This window comes from Astatotilapia calliptera, chromosome 23, assembly GCF_964374335.1.
Source record: "Astatotilapia calliptera chromosome 23, fAstCal68.1, whole genome shotgun sequence".
Taxonomy (NCBI): domain Eukaryota; kingdom Metazoa; phylum Chordata; class Actinopteri; order Cichliformes; family Cichlidae; genus Astatotilapia; species Astatotilapia calliptera.
Window position 1 is genome coordinate 1,721,933 of NC_137443.1, and position 19,857 is coordinate 1,741,789.

Genomic DNA, 19,857 nt, shown 5'->3' on the forward strand with positions numbered 1-19,857 from the left:
TCCCAGACAGTACAACCTCCAAAGTCTTCATTGTCATCTCAAATCAACTGATTATTGGTTATAGATTATTAAAACTCAAATCAAAACTGATTTTGGAACGGATGATCCAACACAGCTGATTGAAATGGCTAAATGACCTCCTCAACATGTCTTGAAGTTCTCCAGAGGCCTGGTAATGAACTCATGAGTCAGGTGTGTTGACCCAGGGTGAGATCTAAAACCTGCAGGGCACCAGCCCTCGAGGCCTGGAGTTGGCCGCCCCTGCTGTAACGGGCTGGATGATAGTAGAAACCCTTCACATAATGCAATCTGTATAACTGAGAAAATTAGTTTTATAAAAATGTTAAAATTCAAATTAAATAAAAACATAATTAGAAATGTAGAAAAAAAAAGAAAAAAAAACCAGTACAAACTGGGTGCTGAGCAACTAACATCCACCACGACCATAGCTACATCCGTGTTTCCTGTTCACATTTATTTTTAAAAAGCCCCCAAATCCATAAATTTACATTATATACTTAATCTCTTCTAAATAAGCCGGTAATCTGTGTCACTGAGCTGCTTCTTTAAACACAGAAAGATTCATTTTCATCCTCCTTACATAATGCTATACACAACACATAAGCCTGCTGATTTTAGAACGGCCCAGCACACGGTCATCAGTTTCACACTGCAGGCCTGCTTTAATAGACCCTGGCAGGCTTATTAAGAGCTCAGCGCAGTCACAGCTGTAGGATTTAAGATGAAAGGCAACAAGCAGCATTGATAACATTCAGTATGTGATCCAACACCAACGTAATCTGCAGACGTTTTATGTCACTGTGACAGAAACAACAACACGTTTGTTCCCTTCAACAGCAAATAATGCTTTTATTGACAGGTGAATGTGGCTGGCACATAAATGGTCCAATACAAGCTGTCTAATGTAATGGTAACGAGCAGTTCAACAATCACCTTCACAGAAATAACTGAAACATTGATCATCAGAAAAATGATAAAAAGACAACGATAAGTTAACATTCATTCGTCCATTTCCAAAAAAAATGAATATTACAAAAAACCTTCATAAAAAAAAAAAAAAAAATCACTGGGTCTATTTACAGATTGTGTACAGGTGTGGAGACGAGTCCTCCTGCTGCAAGACACAGAAAACAAAACTGTTAAACAAGTCTGCATACGCCACACTTAATATTTTCATCAACATTTGTACAGGTTGTATGATGCATCTACTTCTTCAAAATCTGAATGTTTTAGCTGTACAAACAACTGAACTCCATTTGTCTCCAGTAGGAGACAAATGTCTAAACTTGTGTACGGTTTATGACATTAGTGACACAGTGGCACACTCCCTCCACCTCCTTACCTATAAACGATTGAGCAGGTTGTTCTGAATGTCTTCATACACCTGGCTGTAGATTTCCTGTTTGGATTTCAAGCCATCGAGGTACACTGCAAAGAAAATGATTTAGTCATACGTTTAATGCTTTTACTCCCAACATACAGGGACGGCAAAGATGTCCTCACATAATCCAGCTGCTACATACCGATATTCAAGCCACTGTCCTCCATCTGTTTCCTGTGTTTCAGGTACATGGGCCACACGTGGCCATCGAACAGGCCGGGAGGGTCAGGGACGGTGTACTGTCTCGTACTGAAAGTGACAAAAATACAGTGAGAACTTCCACTTGAAAAGAGGAAAAACAGTATGAGTGAAATCTTTCATTGTTCACCTTCTTCTCCTCTTGCACTCCTCGTAGGGTATCGAGATGTAGTAGCACTTGTCGAAGACGTCCAGCAGGGGCCTAGAAGGCAGAAAGAAAAGTGACGCAATGATGTACAACATCTTCAGAGTCAAAGGAGTTCAGTTATGCAACTGTTCAGATGGCGCCTTATCTACACCTCTGACAGTCATCACTAGCGCACTGAACACGCAGCAGCAGCGCACTGAACAGCGTCAGAGTTGCACCTCGACAGCATCTTTCTGCTGAAGGCCTTATCTCTAACTGCAGGACCTGCCTGAGCTGGCGACGTGGGCGTCACTGAACACGACTGAGTGGTAAGCACGCTACACCAACATGTGACACGGCAGAAATCATACCGCCTAATGTGTATTTAAAAATAAATAAATAAATAAATAAATAATGAGAGATAGATATATATCTATATAGATATATATCTATATAGATATAGATATCTCATTTTTTCATCATCAACCAAATGTGCTCACAGTGCGAACAATACTTCATTTATTAAAAGATATGAAAGTCTGCTTTAGACCTACGGGTAGTTGTAGAGCAGGAAGCCCTCCACAATCAGGATGTGGATCTGCTCGTCAGTGTTGGCCAAATCGGAGGAAGAAGACAAAGGGACACCGTGAGATCTGGCAAACTTCACCGGGTTCTCAATCCAGGCTTTTATCGTGTTGGTCATGGCCTCCATATCCAACGCCGTGATAACTATAAAGAAAGATTGGAGGCAAAAAAAAAAAAATGATGGAAAGAAGAGAAAAAGATTAGAACAAACCCAAGCAAACAATGTAATTTATTGGATGTGTGGTTGTTGTTTGCGAGCTACTGAAGGCTACAATAAACTTTTGATGTGCATGATTACGGTTGTGTGCAATTATGGATTGTGGAGGTAAACTATGTTAAAATGGGCAGCTATGTGGATATAAGATTAATGAGTCACTGGCAGTCTTCGGGTGAAGTCTTACCATCCCACTGTTTAAAGCCGTCCTCCCCGACTTCTATCTGATCGGGTTTCTGAAATAACAGTGACCAATAAAACACTGCTGCAACCTCACAGCTCTGAACACTTGCAGATCCCACTCACATGCCAGAGTTATTAAGGCCAAACAAGTGAGTACAGAGGGTACACAGCAAGGGGCATGCACAAAACAAAGCAAGCCGTTCACACAGGTATGCAGCTGTGACTAAACTGGGGGGGAGGGGGGAAAGGGAGCAAAACACATCATCTAATGTAGTAGTGCTTATACGGAGAGAAATAAGAAAAGACTCAATAACAAGAGAAGTTGATGTTAACAGCTATCTTAAGAAAATGTAGATGAGGAGTATAAATGGATAAATTCAAGGATGTGGGGAAGGGAAAACAAGACCGAAGCAGTGAGGCGAGACAACAAGGGAAAGACACAACTCTGGATCTAATCTGGAGAACAAAAAGTGGGGGGATGTGGTGGGGTAGGAGGGCTTCCCCTCAGGGAAGCCCTCCTATTTTGTTGAAATGCAAATATCACGCAGTGTCCAAAGAGGAGAAAGCAGCATGGGGAAAAAACAAAACAAGAAACCAAACAAAACAAAAAACCGAAAACAATCCACTAGCTTACACTCACCTTGAAAAAGTCATCCTGATGCACGACACAGCAGTTGGGCAAAGTCTTGATCAAGTTATTTGTCAGAGTGGTTTTACCACCATTAGTCACCCTGTAAACACAAAGGCACAGGGTGATAAAAATGCCCGCTATCACCACAGCAAAATTAATGACCTTCCGTTAGCTTTATGGCAGCGAGTATTTATGCATTATATTGAGCTTTGTTAATATTCAACATAGTAAATTTGTGTACATTATTAAAAGGAAACAAATGAAAACACAAAAACTCTGGGAGCAAGTTAAGTTTAAATGTGTTACATTTAAATATTAAATATGTTGCACAAGTATAATAATAATAATAATAATAATAATAATAATAATAAGTGTTATGGCAACACTAAACTCAGATCTCCCTCCACTTTTGAGCTGACCTCGCGGTGAATTTTCAAAAGTCCCGCTCGATTTATAACAACAAACCGACCGGACCGGATGTGACTTTGAACAGGTTTGTGGCGGGCAGCTGATAAACACGCGGCCAAAAATGATAACATCTATGAATCTGAGACAAACAATCACCATTACAAAAACAAAAACCCTGAAGCACCAGTTTGGCAAAAACAAACCTGCACCAGCAATAACGTGAACTGCACCACACAGTGCAGTCAGAGCATCGCCGCAGCGTGACCCTGCTCCACTGTCACTGTGTTTAGTCGACTTACATCAGCCATTTTTCACGTTAACGGATAAAAGGAAACGTTAAAACCGTTGACTTGGTAGTTAAATAAATGCGATAAGCTTGCCAAACTTACCCGCCAATTCCTATAATGCACTTCATCGTCTCGCTTCTTCCGGACAGGTCTCGTTCAAACAAACAGTCACGAACAACTTTCACCAAGAACGAAAATCCCAAATTTTAAAAATAAGAATTTTAAACGATCCAAAAATACTTCCGGAAACCTTCCCTTTCGCTCTCAGCGTGTTTCTCTGTAGTACTGCGAGCGGGAGGCGCGCTAATTTATATCCAGCCCGAGCTCTACAACGTCACAGCGAACGTGGGCGTGGTGTGTTCTCGTGGTCAGGCGTGCTCGTGCTCTTTTTCCACCTCGTGCTACGTGCCGTCAGAGCCGTTCTGTGTGTACCTTTTTAGCAGCCAATCAGCTGCGGGCAGAGCGCCCAAACCCCTCGCCGGCCAATCAGAAGCTGGTAACTTTCACCCATTTCCTTATTGTTTCCTCGCTCACTGATGTCCATATGAGAGCCAGATGGTGAGGCGCTCGTACTATTCCATTCAGCATCTAATCCACCTGCAGAGTCAGCGGCCTGTGGAAAACTACCATTGATGGTGTCAAATGGATGCATAAAAATAACACTAATATTTTACAGTATGGTCATGTGCTCGGGTGAAAGTCAAATTAGGAGGAATAATAATAATTAGAACGTCATTGAACCTAGTTAGGGGTGAGAAATTAAAGGAAAAACGTGACACAGTCAGTACAACATATGATTTTCTTTAATTTGATGTTTTGACGATAGTTGTAGAAAGCGGGTACTGTTTCATTTACCTGATTTAAGATAATAAAACCATAATTATATTAATACTAAGCCATGGCAAAATGCCCACCCTCTGAAAACTGGAGTCTGGGGTTCTGCTCCCTATAAGTACTTCAGTTTTTCCTTTATTTTATCATACTTCAGTGAAATTTTAAGAACAAAATGCTGGGACCATAGTTTGTCTGCTACTAATGTTCATTAAATTAAAAGCAGCCACAGTAGATCATCTGACTCTTTGGCATGAAGAGCAATATGCTTCTTGTCTCTGACTAATTTTCAAACTGAGGTTGTTGATAATATATCATCCCAGTGAGCATCCATGTGTGAAGTGTGTCAGATGGTAAAAATGGCATGTATTTGTATAGCGCTTTAGTCAGGAGTGTGAGGGCAGTGTGAGCTCCATTGTGAGCCAGCGAGCAGCACCTACATAAAAAAAAAACTTAATTAGGACGAAGGAGAAGTCACAGGTTCAGCTGTGAAGTGGAGCATGCCTGATGTTTACTTTCTGCCACAAATGTTCTTGCTAGGTTGTGTCATAAATGAGGTAAGAGACAAATGAGTGAATATTTCGAGAGAACACGTGGAGGTTCTAGTAGATGTGAATTACAGCCTTCATAAAGTGTTGTTTATGGCCTTGATCTGTTTCCCAGTACATGTGTTTGTGTCCACATGCACGTTGAGGCTCAACAGTCGACAGTGAACATCATAAAGTTGTGATGGGCGAGTCTTCTAGCTGTGTTGCAATTACAAGTCTTCCTAGATCCAAGAAAACGAGGAAACCTTCACATGAGTGTCGGCAGTCTTCAGCAGCTACAGGCCATCCCTGCAAGTGGGAGGGTCACACTGTAAATCCAGTGTGAGCTGGTTTGTGTAACTTTAAACTAACAATTACGACAAAGGAAACAAAAGCTCACACCAAAGAGCCATCCATGAACATAGTTATGGGACACTGTAGACCCCAGATAGTTAGGACAGTTTGTACTCTTAATATGCTACTGTGAAACTACTGTTTTATTAGCTCTGAATTTAAGGCCAAATCAATGTATTTTTTCCATATATTTTGACATATAATAGAGAATAAGGGCAGGAGATGAATTAATAACATTGGCAATGGTTTCATTAAAGTCAATATTTCAGTAGATACGAGGTAAGTTGGCTTTTCAGCATATAGCATCTTAAAATAAACATTTTTTTAAATGTCTGTATCACTGCAGAGGCGAGGCCATAGATTAAGATATATTAGTATGGTCTGCTTTGATTCATCATGGCGTTGATTCAACAGGGTGCAGGAAACATTCTTCAGAGAATTGGGTCCATATTTATTGATAGTAGCGCACACATCCCAAATGTGCTCTACTGGACTGAGATGCGGTGACTTTAAAGGCCACATGATCACAGTGAACTCACTGTAATGTTCAAGGAACCAGTTTGAGCTTCGTGACACAGTGTGGTCATGCAGGTCTGGACATGGGCAGGAACAACAGACAGGTAAGCTGTTTTATTTAAACACTGCTCAAACTTTTGGCCAAAAGCATGGCAAGAAAACGTACCCCACACCACCATCACCACCAGCATGAATCATTAAAACGAGGCAGCATGAGAGGAGTAAACAGTAATGGCCTACACCGCCAGCTATCAGCCACCTATAATGACACCTCGGCACATCTGAATAGATCCTATGATTGCAGGGTGGGACAGTGTCTCACAAACTGTTCATACCTTGGCGGTAACGACCGTTAGCTTATTAAATGATTAACAGAGGGTCAAAGATTCTCAGAAGCACCTCGAAGGGGAGAATCCCACCACGGGTTAAATGATATCTGGAACTCTCGTTTAGTTGTTTTGGAACTGAAAAGGTCTCTTAGATAGAGAGAGAGAGAGACAGAAAAAAGTCCACTTGCTCAAAAAATGACCTGGGTGACTGAGAAACCTACACAAACATCTTCTGTTGTCTAATTTTAGTAAGCCGTGGTGACCGTAACCTCAGTTTCCTGTTCTTTGCTGACAGGACTGGCACACCATGTGCTCTTCTGCTGCTGTAACACATCTGCTTCGCATGTGCACTGAATCGGTGCCACATACGTCTCAGGGAGCAGGTATACCTAATGATGTGGCCAGTGAGTGTATATTGTACATGTAAACACTTTTCAGAACTGTCGTTGCATCACGTCACACACTACTGTTTTGGTGCTGAGAAAGAGTCGCCCTGTTACACGTTGTTCTGTGAAAAAGCCGCCACACACCCACCTCCATGTGACACCCAGGAAGTCAAGCCAATATTTGCAAACAGCTCAGAGAACATACAGTAGTTTAACACGCATGTAACCAATTTAAGCCCAGGCAGTGCTCTAAGCAACAAACAGAGAACATATGATGAGGAACAATTTATTCAGTCATATTTACAGGCAGAAACAATCATGGAAGCTTCAGGAGAGTGAAACAGTTCATATGTGAGCAAACATTTTACAGCAGGTATGGTCGGTTTATGGGTTGAAACATTACAGATTTTGTGCTTTTATAGTCAGAATGAACAGTTTATGCACGAGTGTGACTCAAATAAAAAACATAACCAAAAAGTAAAATGCTACACTGTACATTCCTTCATTTTTCCAGATTTCCCCGAAGCATTTGGTTCGACAATAGGCACTCGGTTCAACCAACAAACGACCAGCGAGAGGCGTCCCCCTCGCAGAATGAAGACGGGACGCCGCCAGGTCGGGTTTGCCAGTGAAAAACACTCTTAAAGGATCACAAAAAGAAAAGTTCAAGCTTTTTGTCCAACTTTGCCACTCTGGAAAGGCAACAGAAGAGGAGTAAAGTAAGTCGGCACTTTATAAACAGACTTTTCATTGGTCAGATTTTCTGTACCAAAAATGCATAAGAATGCCCACAACCTACAAAAACACAAGTCATACTAACAACAGCTCAAAATGCATAAATCTATCATAGTCTTAAACTACCCAAATTCAATAGTGCAAAACATACGAGCAGTTTACAGACAATCAAGTCATGAAGTCCACACAGAAGTAATCCTATGCTTCAGTCTTCCTGCTACAATAATTTGAAAAAATGGAAGACACAAAGAACCAGAGTTAAACCGTCCAGAGGTGCTGACACTGCTGATCACTGAGGACGTTTCTGAATGACCAAAACATTCACTCATTAATCTGGAATTAAATTCAGACGTATTAATTGCGACCCCGTCCGAGAGAAAGCGTCACTGCTTCATGTGCAGTTTGTCAAACTTTGTCTGCTTTATGTCTTGACTTTCATCACATCTTTACAGAATCTATACAAATTTGTTGTAGATACTTTGCACACGTGTTAGTATTACATTTATGGGAACCTGGAATATGGAGTTTAGCCAAAATATTATCTAAATACAAAGCATTCAGTGTTGTATGAAGGCTGTTTATGTGACTATGTTACACAAAATAAACAATATATTGCTTGAACTTACCTAAATAATTTTACAATCCACAGGGACTCCTGTAGATTTTCCAGTATGGGTCACAAACTGCAGTAAGCGCTCACGTTCCTGCCTTTTCTTTTAAACACTCAGGATGACTGAGGCACATAATGACACCGGGTACAGAGTAAGTGGAGGCGATCAAAGGAAACTTCACAGAGCTAAAGGACCCCCGCACCAGCAAACGTTAGCACATGTTGACATGTCAGAACAGCATATGAGAGCGCTTCAAAGGGCCTTATGATGCAGCAGCTATGAGGTAAAAAAATAAAATAAAGCATCTGATACATTGGAAAAGCCTTGTTATCTACATCTGACGCACACGACATTCACATGAACCGGCACGAATATAAATGTGAGTTTGTTCCAGTGGTCTTGTACTGACCCAGATCTCAGTTAAAGGAGCTTCAAGATTCGCTCGTGTTTTTAAACTGTCACGATTTTCAGGTAATTTTGCCCTCATTAACTTCAAGCCTGTAATCTCTGACTCGAACAACGAGGAACAAGGAGGCTCATTATAATCCAGCACGAGCTCCCTAACAGCAGATTAAAGAATGAACGAATCGAGCAGCGGTTTCAGGTTTTAAATCAAATCTGGTAACAGAGTAGTGACTTCATTTAGTGTGGCCATAAAACCCCTCTGGGATAGAGGAGGGGTGAGTTCCCAGTGGCATTATGGGACGGAGCATTTATTTTGTTTTGATCGGACAACGACGGCACAAATCGTCAGCGGGATGATGACACGAAGCTTGTGTAGACTTGCTGGACGTTCACGCTCCACTTCAGGTGAGCCCTGCACAAACAGAAAAGAGCACAAAGAACTATCATGTCTGCACAATAAAAACATGTAAGTGTTATTTTAGACAGTGCAGCTGTCTATGAGGGACAGAAAAGGCCCACACTGTGTGCTGGAAGCATTTCCTAGAGATGTGGGTCTATACTGACACAATAACATCAGACAGCTGCAGTAGATTTGTTGGTTGAACATCCATGATGTCCATCTCCCGTTCAACCACATCCCAAAGGTGCTTCACTGCACTCGAATGGTCTCCGCAGTCACCAGATCTCAATCCAGTAAACTTGTCATGTTCAAGAAACCAGTTCTGAGTTTTGTTGCACGGCACATTATCCTGTTGTAAGCACCCATATGCAGATGGGTCCATTCATGCTGACAGGCCATCCCCCACACCTCCGTCACACCAGTCTGCACCACCACTATATGAGGCAGGATGGATCCATGCTCTCGTGATGTTTTTGCCACATTCTGACCCTACCAGCTGAATGTCACTGCAGAAATCTTGACAAAACACTCGCCCAGCTGACAAAACACAAGCACTGCACATTGCACAGCATACACAGTGTAGTCTATGCAGTGAGGAATGCTTGGACCGTTACACAGACCTACTCCACATATGCATAGCACAGCACAGGAGAACCACCTCAGTAGGACGAGATTCAGCTGGATATCTGCACTTGTAAAAGAGGGAGGACATGTTTGGTTATGCTAATGTTCCCATTTTGGAGCAAGAAGACAGAGGAGACGTTTTCATTAAGTATAAATCGTTTAACAGAGACGGTGCCTTACAGCATCAGGAATCAGCCACCCACAATGCAGTTTTGGAGTCTCTTTGCAAGCTGATTCAACCCACGCTCACATAATGAAGAGCGCGATGGAGCAAAGTCTCACGAACAATTAACAACTTGGTGGAAATGACCCTTAACGACTTGCTTCATTAACAGTGGGCCAATAATTCCCAGGATTATGTCCAAAGGGAGAATCCCACTAGAAATTGAATACCAAGGATTTTCCACCAGTTGTTTTTGAACTGAAAAAGGTTCTTGAATACGAGGTCCAGTTTCCTTTTCCTCAAGCGCTAAAAACTGACCCAGATAACAGAGAACGTACACAGACAATCTGCTGTGGTCCTGTTTTGGCGAGCCTGTGAGAACTGTAGCCTCGGTTTCCTGTTCACAGCTCACAGGAGCAGCAGTGTGGTCTTCTGCTGCCGTGTACCACCTGCAGTGGTTATTTCACTTACTGCTGCCTTCCTATCAGCTCACAGATGTCTGGTCATGACCTTTGACCTCTGGCATCAACAAGGCATTTTACCCACTTGTATGGGTTTAAACTTCAGCAGTTTGACTCGACTACGTCAACATGCCACAGTGTATCGAACTACTGCCACGTGATTGGGTGATTCGAAATTTGCATTAAGGCAGTTGAAGGAGTGTACCTAATGAAGTGGCCTGTATGAGTGTATGATGGGTCAGTCCTAAACTAAAAATGATCTCTTTTCAAGTAGTTTAAAAAATTGACAAGAATCTTGCTTCTGCATCTCAGTGATGTGTAGCATTAGCACACTGTCTCTCTGAGCATATCAGCCGGACAGTCACAGGTCACTACTCTATACAACCTTCAGCCACCTGGTTTCTACCAGCATGTGCTGCCACATTAGCAGCCTGTAAGGATATTATCGATTAAAACAAACAAACAAACTATCCACTGAAATTTTAGCCTGAATCAGGTTCTGTACAGGAGTTATCTACCTCAAGGACTGACAATATGACTTAAAATGAACAGTATTAACCTCTTCAGTCAGCCATATGTTGATGATAAAAACACCAAAATTGTTTGAAATCCAGGAAACTTCATCCAGAGATACAGCACAAACTGTGTAAGGCTAAAGTTTGGTGAAATATGTAAAATACCCCTAAAATCTAAAAACAAAACAAAGTTTGTTCCCTCATCACATCACTTAAATGACGTGGAAGATACAGAATATGTACGTGACCATCAGCTGGGTTAAGTTAACACAAAATATGAGATTATAAGAATCTCTGAAGTACACGAGAAACTGAGAAATGTTGTTTCACAGCTGTAACTTTAGAAAGCAGAAAAGAAGCTGCACCAGACAGAATCAAGCAAACGTAGAGAAAGAAACACTGAAGGAGAAAAGCTCAGCTAATGACAGAACCTCAGTATTTAAAGGCAGCGAAGAAGCACACATCACACGAGTACCAACTCACACCGTGCAAACTGTGAAACTGCGTCCTGCTCAGTTCTACTTTTAGCACCAAAGCAATCAGATGAATATTTTTTCAGTTTGTGACCCTGACAATGTGCAACAGACGAACCTGTCATCATAGAACATTAATCCAAAATTAGGACACATCATAGACCCAGAGTGATGTACTTCTATAAACATAAACTGGAATCTGTTGTCACGTCTGCAGAGGCTTAATGGGCGATGCGGTAAACTCGTGTGAGAGCAGAGCACCATCTTGTGGCTGAAATAAGAAGTGCAACGTTACCTTCAAATCTCCGTCCGTCTCAGAACCCTTGACCTACAATCATTGATTTTGGCCTGAAAAATAAAAGTAAAGGTAAGAGCTGTGATAACGAACTGAAACCTGATGAGCTTCTGAGTTTGTTGTCACACATTAAAATGTGGTTAGAGGACCTCTACCTCTCAGACTTTTTCACGGGCTCCTGTGGGGCTGGATGCTGTTGCTGCTGTCTCTGCTCCTGCTCAATCCTACACACACACACACACACACACACACACACACACACACACACACACACACACACACACACACACACACACACACACACACACACACACACACACAGTTACATACACAGAGTTATTAGATGGGAGTCTTGTGTAGCCAATTATCCAGTTCTAAGTGCTTAAGCCACTCTTAATTCTGCACACAGTTATATGTATATAATAATATGCACGAGGTTGGCGCGTAATGCTATTTAAAACTGCACAAAGCTATATCTTACCTTTCCCTCCGCGCTTTAATCCTCTCCTCGTCAAATCTGAAAACGAGAGGTGCTGTTATATCCTCACATCACACAGTAAATCCTGCCATCTAAGTCCTCTTTTTAGGAACTGAGGCAATAATCTTATTTTACATTTATTCAAACAGCAGTCTTGTTCTCGGTTTGGTTTAAATGAGTAATAACTTTAAAAAAAGAAAAAAGGATTAACCGCTGCCTGCAGGTAAAGCTCACGTTCTCCATCTAGTGGTCACAGATACTTACTGCACCACACACTCGGGGACATGGACGTGCTCCATGGGCACCATTTCTGCCAGTTCGTCCAGGCTGTGGACGTACTGGATCTTATTCATGAACTTCACACTGCAGAGGACGAGAGAAAAGCAACACAACAGTTACACAGATACACAAAAAGACAAACAATAAAAAAAATCTGCAGCAAACAGATCCACGCTGTCAAACTGATATTTTAAATGAGAAACAGATTAAAGTTATTATAGTCGCTCTGTGTCAGACCTCCCGTCTCAGGGATGTTTCCTTTCCTGCACATTACACTTCATTCTGCTCGACCCGGCTTTATACTTACTATGAAATCTTGATTTTATTGTATTATTCTGTAAAATTAACCCATTTACCCATATGGGGACATAGTTAGTAGCAACTATGTATCAAAGTAACAAGTGAGCTTAGTTTATAGACTTGACAGGACTGTCTGATCTCAAATAGCTATCAGAAAAATAAAAAGCACATCCCAAACAAGGACTCAGTTCTCGGGAGGTCAAAAGACATCGTGTGGCCTGTATCGATTAACCTTCAGGTCTTAATGGAAAACGTTCAGTGTTTGATATTCAGCTTGTTCGTATCACCTGATAAAAGGCCTCGATATAGCCAGGACGGTGCGTATAAACCACGTGGGATGAGCAATGACTAGAGACTTCAGGTTCTTCCTCAATCTGCCAGAAAACAGAAAGAAAACGTTTGTTAACAGAGCTGCATCGTTGTTCACACGTTTATGCTTTGTGTGTGTGTGCTTAAAAGTTTATTCCAATTTTATTCCCAACTGCCAAACAGGACTCAGAGCCATCGACAAGCTTTCACTGACTGACAACTTGAGAAAACATTTATTTCTCTCCCTTTCATATCTGTCAATATCAGCATCGTGTATGTGGGATGATGGAGATGAGCCAGAGTTCAGCGCTGATGTGAACATCTCCAAAAAGATCTATATAAAGAAATTCCCAATACGCTAGATATCAATCAATGTATTGAACTTTTTTCTGACCTTCTGTCGATCATTTGGTAGCATTTCTTCAGCCAGCTGATGCCAGGCATCTTGTTCCGAGGAGTTGCTCCGTTCATGTAAATAATCAGGTAATCCTCGGCAACGAGCATCTCCAGACTGCTCACCACATACCTGGAGGGCACGAGAGTTATGATTTCCTGTTGGGTGCAGTTCAAAATGTGTTGATATACAGGGCTTAAAAGTGCGAGTAAGTTGGCTCTGACTGAGAGACGCACAGGAAGAGGTTTTCCATGATGTAGTGGTAATCTGCACAGCTGCTGTCAGGCAGGTAACAAGCAGAAAACACAATGATGGCATTCAGGCCTTCGCCGTAATAACCTGAGGAGAGAGAGTTTAAGATTACTGTCATGGAAATCTTCACAACAAACCAGAGGAAACATATTGAATGTTTAAACTGAGACATTTTACTACTTCCTGAAAAACATTAAGTCATTTTTACACATGACTGGTTATAAAGAGAGCATCTCAGTTTCACCAGTTTGCAAAAAATGCATCTACAAAACATAAAATTGTGAAGACTTTGAATATCTCATCCTCTACAGTACATTATATCACCAACAATTCAGAAAACCCGGAAAAATCTCTGCATGCAGGCAACAAGGGGAAAGTTCATGATGAGCGTCAGGTGTTCAGGCGTCAGTCTGTCATGGAAATCACTGCATCCACAAATCACTGCCTGTGCACACGATCACACCATATATATATATATATATATATATATATATATATATATATATATATATATATATATATATAAAAAACACCCAGCACGCCCCTGCGGGCGGTTTATCCTTCAAGCTCGGGTCCTCTACCAGAGGCCTGGGAGCTTGAGGGTCCTGCGCAGTATCTTAGCTGTTCCCAGGACTGCGCTCTTCTGGACAGAGATCTCCGATGTTATTCCCGGGATCTGCTGGAGCCACTCGCCTAGCTTGGGAGTCACCGCACCTAGTGCTCCGATTACCACGGGGACCACCGTTACCTTCACCCTCCACATCCTCTCGAGCTCTTCTCTGAGCCCTTGGTATTTCTCCAGCTTCTCGTGTTCCTTCTTCCTGATATTGCTGTCATTCGGAACCGCTACATCGATCACTACGGCCGTCTTCTTCTGTTTGTCTACCACCACTATGTCCGGTTGGTTAGCCACCACCATTTTGTCCGTCTGTATCTGGAAGTCCCACAGGATCTTAGCTCGGTCATTCTCGGTCTCTCGAATAGGATGAGGGACCTATGGATATATATATATATATATATATATATATATATATATATATATATATATATATATATATATATATATATATATATATATATATATATATATATATAAGGATTTTAAGGATTATTTTATTGCTAATTGAGAGCTTTTTCTGACTCTCACCTCCGTGTGTGATGACCCGAAGGTAAGGTCTGATGACCTGCATGTCGATGCGATGTTCCTGTTCTCCGATGATCACTGTTCTCCAGAGGCGTCCGTTGTTGGCATTCCCATCCTCGCCCACCTCTCCGGATCTGTCAACGGGATTTGCTTTCGCTGATGCCACCGGTGTGTCATCTGGGCACGAACAGAGTTATGCTGAATCATTTTAGTCGAAGGGAAACATTGATCATAATATGTGTAAGCTCCTTTTAAGTTAGGTTGTGTTACAGATCCTTTCCTTTTGCAAAGTCTCTGTAAAAATCGACATGTATTAGTATGTTTAGGTTAAAGAGCACAGTGTAACTTCTCAGCTGACATTTTATGGTACGTGCATGGATACATGTAGTGAATTTTCAGCTTAAATAGCAACAAAAAACCCTTTTTGCCTAAAGTTCAGCCTCAACTAGCTTTTTGAAGCTGATGGATTAATATCAGGAGTAAAAACAGTGACCTGTTATGGATCTGCTAACCTTCCCACTCCAGGTCATTGCCATTCGTGATGAACTCGAGTGAGTCGGTTTCATCTGGAGTGTCGATGTCGTCAACGTTTATGTCCAGGTCATCCGGCGTGTCCAGGAAGTCATCTGACAACAAAGAACCTTCACTTTGATCCAGGGAGAGGTTCATCTCCGGGGCGATCAACGTACGCCTCTTCCGGTGGGATGAGGACACACCGCCGCTGCCTCCTCCTCCCGGTGAGCTCACGTTCAGGGAGGTAGGATGAGCTACAGTGAGACCAGAGGGCAGGAGGAAAGAGACTGTGATTCATGCCACACAGAGAGGGGTTTGTCATCAATAATGATCATTCGGTGACCCCCGACTTGTTGGTGTTACTTACAGGTTCTGTCATCTGTGAGACCACAGGAGGGGTCCATGTCTCCGTACTCTGGTAGTGGTCTGGTTGGAAACATGCATACACTATGTAAGCATCTAGCGCTGTGTTTGCCCAATCTATTACACGACAGAGAGGAAGTTGTGATGCTGCAGAGAGTAAAGGTTCAGCCACACAGTACAAAAACCCATCATTTTTCCTCAGCTGAGATAAATGCATCCTAAAGCACGCCCTACTTTGTAACTATGACCTCATAATAAAATGGATCCATGTGATTAGGACCGTGTTAAAAGGTCCAAGCTAGGCATGGGTGTTGTCACTAATCTGGCTAAGCGCTGAAAAGAAGAGCACGCAGAAGAGGATAGAGATGGTTATTAACTTGTCTCCGGGGAGAGACGAAGATTACAGCGCCGCCGGGCAGGGTGTGAGTCAGAGCGGATGATGGAGGGGTGGAGAAACAGTTTGCATGCAAACAAAGTGTCTGCATTTCTGCTTCTGTTTACACTCTGCACAGAAGGAGGAGAGGATGGGAGGACATCAACATCTTCCTCTTCTTCCCTCCTTGTCAAATGTGTCTAAAGCAGAAAAAGCAAGCAAATGGGGGCAAACGTGCTTGCACCTGCATGTGTTGTCTGTCGGCAATAAAACCCGAGGAACAACCGAGGAGCTGAGTGCACAGCTGTGCTCTCACTGGTTAAAAAAAACTGGGAGGAGGAGAGAGCTCTAGCGCAGTGTTGTTCAGCAGAGAGGGTCTTAGCTGCATTCCCGTGAAAGCCAACCGTCTCATCCTCCCATTCGCGGGAGGACAGTTGTGTGACAGTGCGGGCTCCTCCTGAGCCAACAATCACGCTTCAGCCCACAGAAACAGACACTGTGCCTCTATTCCCCGAGGACCCCTGCAGTGACTACTGATCCGCCGCTTCCTTTGTCACAAATGAAGCTCTTTTTTTTATAGAAATGCAAACTGACGAGGGGGGCGAGCTCAAGCTCATCTGTTTATGTCTGCATTATCTCTTAAGATCAGCACGAACCACTGATGCTTACCTTACGGAGACAGCGCGGGGCTGCTTTTGTCCAAGCCGATCCTTAATGATCTTTATCTTTTACCTCACACACCTCTGTGTTTGGGCTCATTCCCTGTCCTCTCAGCTGGTGTGAGCCAAACCGGAGCAGAGCATCACTCTGATTCTTCTTTAATAACTGACTGACCCTCCGTCTTTAACCACAACCTGCCACCATATTCCTGAACTGGTGTTGTTGATCAGCGACTGCCGTTGCGTCACATGACGTTGCCCGACACCGCTTCCAAGACGGCGCTGCACCTGCTCCCTGGCTTCCTGCCTCCCCCATCCAACAAAGGAGGAGGGAAAAGGGAGGAGGAGGAGCAGGAGGAGGAGGATGGAGCCCAGTGCTGATTTTCATCACACTTTCCTGCCACTTATTTTCTGCTCATTAAGCTCTGAATTTCAGCCACTGCTCATCAAATTCCCATAATTATAAACAATATCGCAGATCTTATCCTGTTGTGGAAAATTACCAATCAGCTGAGGATTTAAAGGAGAATAAGTGGATTTTTTTTTAAAATCTTACAATCAGTTTTCATCATCACATCAACACGACCGCGCATTAGATGCCTTTAAAAAGTGGAAGGATCATACCTGGGGAAGTCTTCATCCTGCCACTCGTCTTTTACTTCCATGTTCTCCATTCGTAGAGTCGCCTCTGTGGTGCCCATCCCTCAGAGAGGAGAGCAGGGGCCTGGAGGTGTGCAGAGAGTTTTTATGAGCAATAGCACTCGCAGTCACAGACCAAAGGTGTCACACATTGCTGCACTGCAGGAACATGTGTTTTGGCCTGTATGCTGAGGGAAAAGTCAGATTTCTCCCAAATAATTGACTCTCTTTCATTATAATTAGGGGGCTTAAGTCACTGCAGCTCACGTGGTTTTCATCCCCCCGGCCCACCGGAGCACATGTGAGAGGCATGTGACTGGATCGGACTGAGCTCGCTTTTCTGCGCTCAGAAATCCTTCAAAAGTCAAATATGAAAATTGACTTTGGCCTCGCCTGGAATTCCACAGGCAGACGTGGAGGACAAAACTGACTCCTCTTTAAGTCTACCACACCTCTGCTTTCTCAGGCTTCCAGGCACTAACACAATTAAATAGAAAACCTGAAAAGCATGAATTAATTTGTGCTTAAGAGCTTAGAGAGAATTCTCAGTCAACTGCACGAGTCCTAAAGTTCTGCTTTCCTCATGCTTTTCCGAGCCTGTTCCACAGAGCGATGGAAGCATTTCCACTCTTGGGTTGCAGGTTGCACTTAGAAACAGAATGAAAAGGTGTGTTTAGCCACAAAAAATGTGCTGTAGTACAACCAGCCCCAGTGCGATGATGACATTCAGCAGTGCATACCGAAATAATAGCAACACTGTGATATAATCGCTAGGAGTGGTGTGGTTTTGGCAGCAGCACTTGTGGCTGTGTATGAAATGGAAGGCAGCCAAATAACTAACAAAGGAAATAATTTGTTTCCACATGTTTTGTTTTATTATGCACAAGAAAAATTATTGTGTGGAGGCAAGCCAGCAGGCGTAAATCGCAAAATCATGTTTATAAAAAAATAAATAAACACCATGTAACTGTGAGCGGGTTGTTTCTTCCCGGTCTTCAGATGTGAACATCAATGATTTCTGCAAAGCCAATCAGCACCAAAAGGTGCAGTAAAATGGCTCCACAGCCTTTCTAGGTCACCCCAAGTGGAGCATCCAACAGAAAAGATTTCTCACATTAACGGACAATCGTGCATGCGTGTGCAAGCTGTGTGACCATGCATAAAATAAATGCAAGGATGTTAAACTCACACGAGCGGCGTGAGATCTCCCGATGTGGAGCGTCTTCTTCGTCCTCAGTCACAGATGCACAGATTTGAGGGGAGACCGCCCCGCTGCTCCACATCAACAGAAAAGCGTGGGTCAGTCTAAAATTCCTCCTCCTCTTTCTCTCTCCGTCTCTCATTCATTCGTTCGGAGTCACGCACGCGCACTTGTGCACGGACACAGTCATACACTGTCCTCGATGTCCGCGGCTCGCCAGCAGCAGGTGTCTGAGGACAGGGGGCACCTCTGTTCTGGACCCCCCTCTCCTCTCCTCCGCCTCTGGTCACCTTTGTTGGGGGAAGACTGGCCGTGAAGAGCGAGCCGACAGCCTTGCCTCTCAGCTCTTACTTCCACACCACCGAGACACAAAATTCCTTTAATGGGAACGCATCTGCTCTGGCATCGTGATCTCTCTCTATATATATATCGACCCCCCCTCTCTTCTCCCTTAATGTGGACCCAAATACCTTTGGAGAAGCTTTTTCTTCTCACCACAGTATCAATTGAAAAGCTTCTTTGGGCTTCCACTGTATTTACATTCCTCCATGGAAGTAGCTTATTTATCCCTGCAGCAACTTGGGAAAAATAAGCACCAGCCTCTGTCTCCTTTTAGTCCCATCAGATAATCCTGCTGTTGTTTTCAGTGGTGGTCTGTGTGGCTGCTGTTCCCTGGCAACAGCATCTCTCTCCATCCATAGCCTCTCTTCAGCCTCTATGCCTCCTTGCTCGTGCCTCTTTCATACCTGCTACCCCACAACATGAATTATTCAGACCCTTACTTCACTTTCTGCCAGCCAATCATATCACCCCTACAGCTTCACCGCATACTATGGCTGAAAATACTTGTTCTGCACATTCCTAAAAGGTCTCTTTTACTCTGTCCATAAGGCCTCGTGAGTAATTACCCGCGAGAAAAAGCTTTTAACAAATATTTGTGTCCCTCTTATGCATAATAAGGGTTTTCCTCTTCTTCTTTTTTTTTGTACGGATCCTGAGCTGATGCCTTTAAAACCCCCAAGGTCAAACGATGCTTTTTAGCATCGTGGACATAGTGCACCTTTATACGAAACGTCCAGAAGAGCTGAATGTGATGGTGCTTGGTATGACTCACCCCAGGCAGCTGGGTTAACATTAGACTGTACCTCAATTATCAGAGGCACGCAACACCCGTCCAATCACCCAGCCATTCACACCCAGAGTATTAAGCAAAGCGAGAGCATTCACTCCAACGTACTTCCGTCTCCGCTAAAATTTATTTATTTACGTATATATCAATTAATCGTTCATAAA

At 43.0% G+C, this 19,857-nt stretch overlaps 2 protein-coding genes across 3 annotated transcripts; both read right to left on the reverse strand.

The window, feature by feature from the left end:
* Window positions 1-841: 841 nt before the first annotated feature.
* Window positions 842-4,397, reverse strand: mibp (muscle-specific beta 1 integrin binding protein). Its single transcript, XM_026159845.2, has 8 exons — window positions 4,138-4,397; window positions 3,350-3,440; window positions 2,714-2,762; window positions 2,282-2,456; window positions 1,731-1,802; window positions 1,545-1,651; window positions 1,364-1,449; window positions 842-1,135 (listed from the first exon to the last, which is right to left on the reverse strand). The coding sequence occupies exons 1-7, from the start codon at window positions 4,161-4,163 to the stop codon at window positions 1,364-1,366; spliced, it is 606 nt and encodes a 201-aa protein (XP_026015630.1). The 5' UTR covers window positions 4,164-4,397; the 3' UTR covers window positions 842-1,135.
* Window positions 4,398-8,377: 3,980 nt separating this feature from the next.
* Window positions 8,378-19,321, reverse strand: atcaya (ATCAY kinesin light chain interacting caytaxin a). Of its 2 annotated transcripts, XM_026159689.2 has the most exons (13): window positions 18,553-19,321; window positions 17,349-17,448; window positions 15,697-15,755; window positions 15,329-15,583; window positions 14,820-14,993; window positions 13,657-13,759; window positions 13,421-13,552; window positions 13,005-13,091; window positions 12,403-12,501; window positions 12,142-12,177; window positions 11,816-11,884; window positions 11,661-11,713; window positions 8,648-9,141 (listed from the first exon to the last, which is right to left on the reverse strand). In XM_026159689.2, exons 2-12 carry the CDS (start codon window positions 17,423-17,425, stop codon window positions 11,680-11,682), a joined length of 1,125 nt encoding a protein of 374 aa, XP_026015474.1. In that variant the 5' UTR covers window positions 17,426-17,448; window positions 18,553-19,321; the 3' UTR covers window positions 8,648-9,141; window positions 11,661-11,679. The 2 variants fall into 2 exon arrangements, with proteins under 2 accessions (XP_026015475.1, XP_026015474.1); XM_026159690.2 differs by lacking the exons at window positions 17,349-17,448; window positions 18,553-19,321 and adding an exon at window positions 16,735-17,045 and having other exon boundaries at window positions 8,378-9,141.
* Between the last annotated feature and the right edge of the window lie 536 nt (window positions 19,322-19,857).

Excerpts from the sequence above, each read along its gene's own strand:
- mibp (XM_026159845.2), bottom strand. The coding sequence starts at position 4,163 with ATGAAGTGCATTATAGGAATTGGCGG. Across the intron at positions 1,652-1,730 it reads GAGTGCAAGAGGAGAAGAAG|TACGAGACAGTACACCGTCC; the intron begins GTGAACAATGAA and ends TGTCACTTTCAG. Across the intron at positions 1,450-1,544 it reads GGACAGTGGCTTGAATATCG|TGTACCTCGATGGCTTGAAA; the intron begins GTATGTAGCAGC and ends TTTTCTTTGCAG.
- atcaya (XM_026159689.2), bottom strand. The coding sequence starts at position 17,425 with ATGGGCACCACAGAGGCGACTCTACGAATGGAGAACATGGAAGTAAAA. Across the intron at positions 12,502-13,004 it reads ATATCGAGGCCTTTTATCAG|TGTGAAGTTCATGAATAAGA; the intron begins GTGATACGAACA and ends CGTCCTCTGCAG. Across the intron at positions 11,714-11,815 it reads CCCGTGAAAAAGTCTGAGAG|GCCAAAATCAATGATTGTAG; the intron begins GTAGAGGTCCTC and ends TTTATTTTTCAG.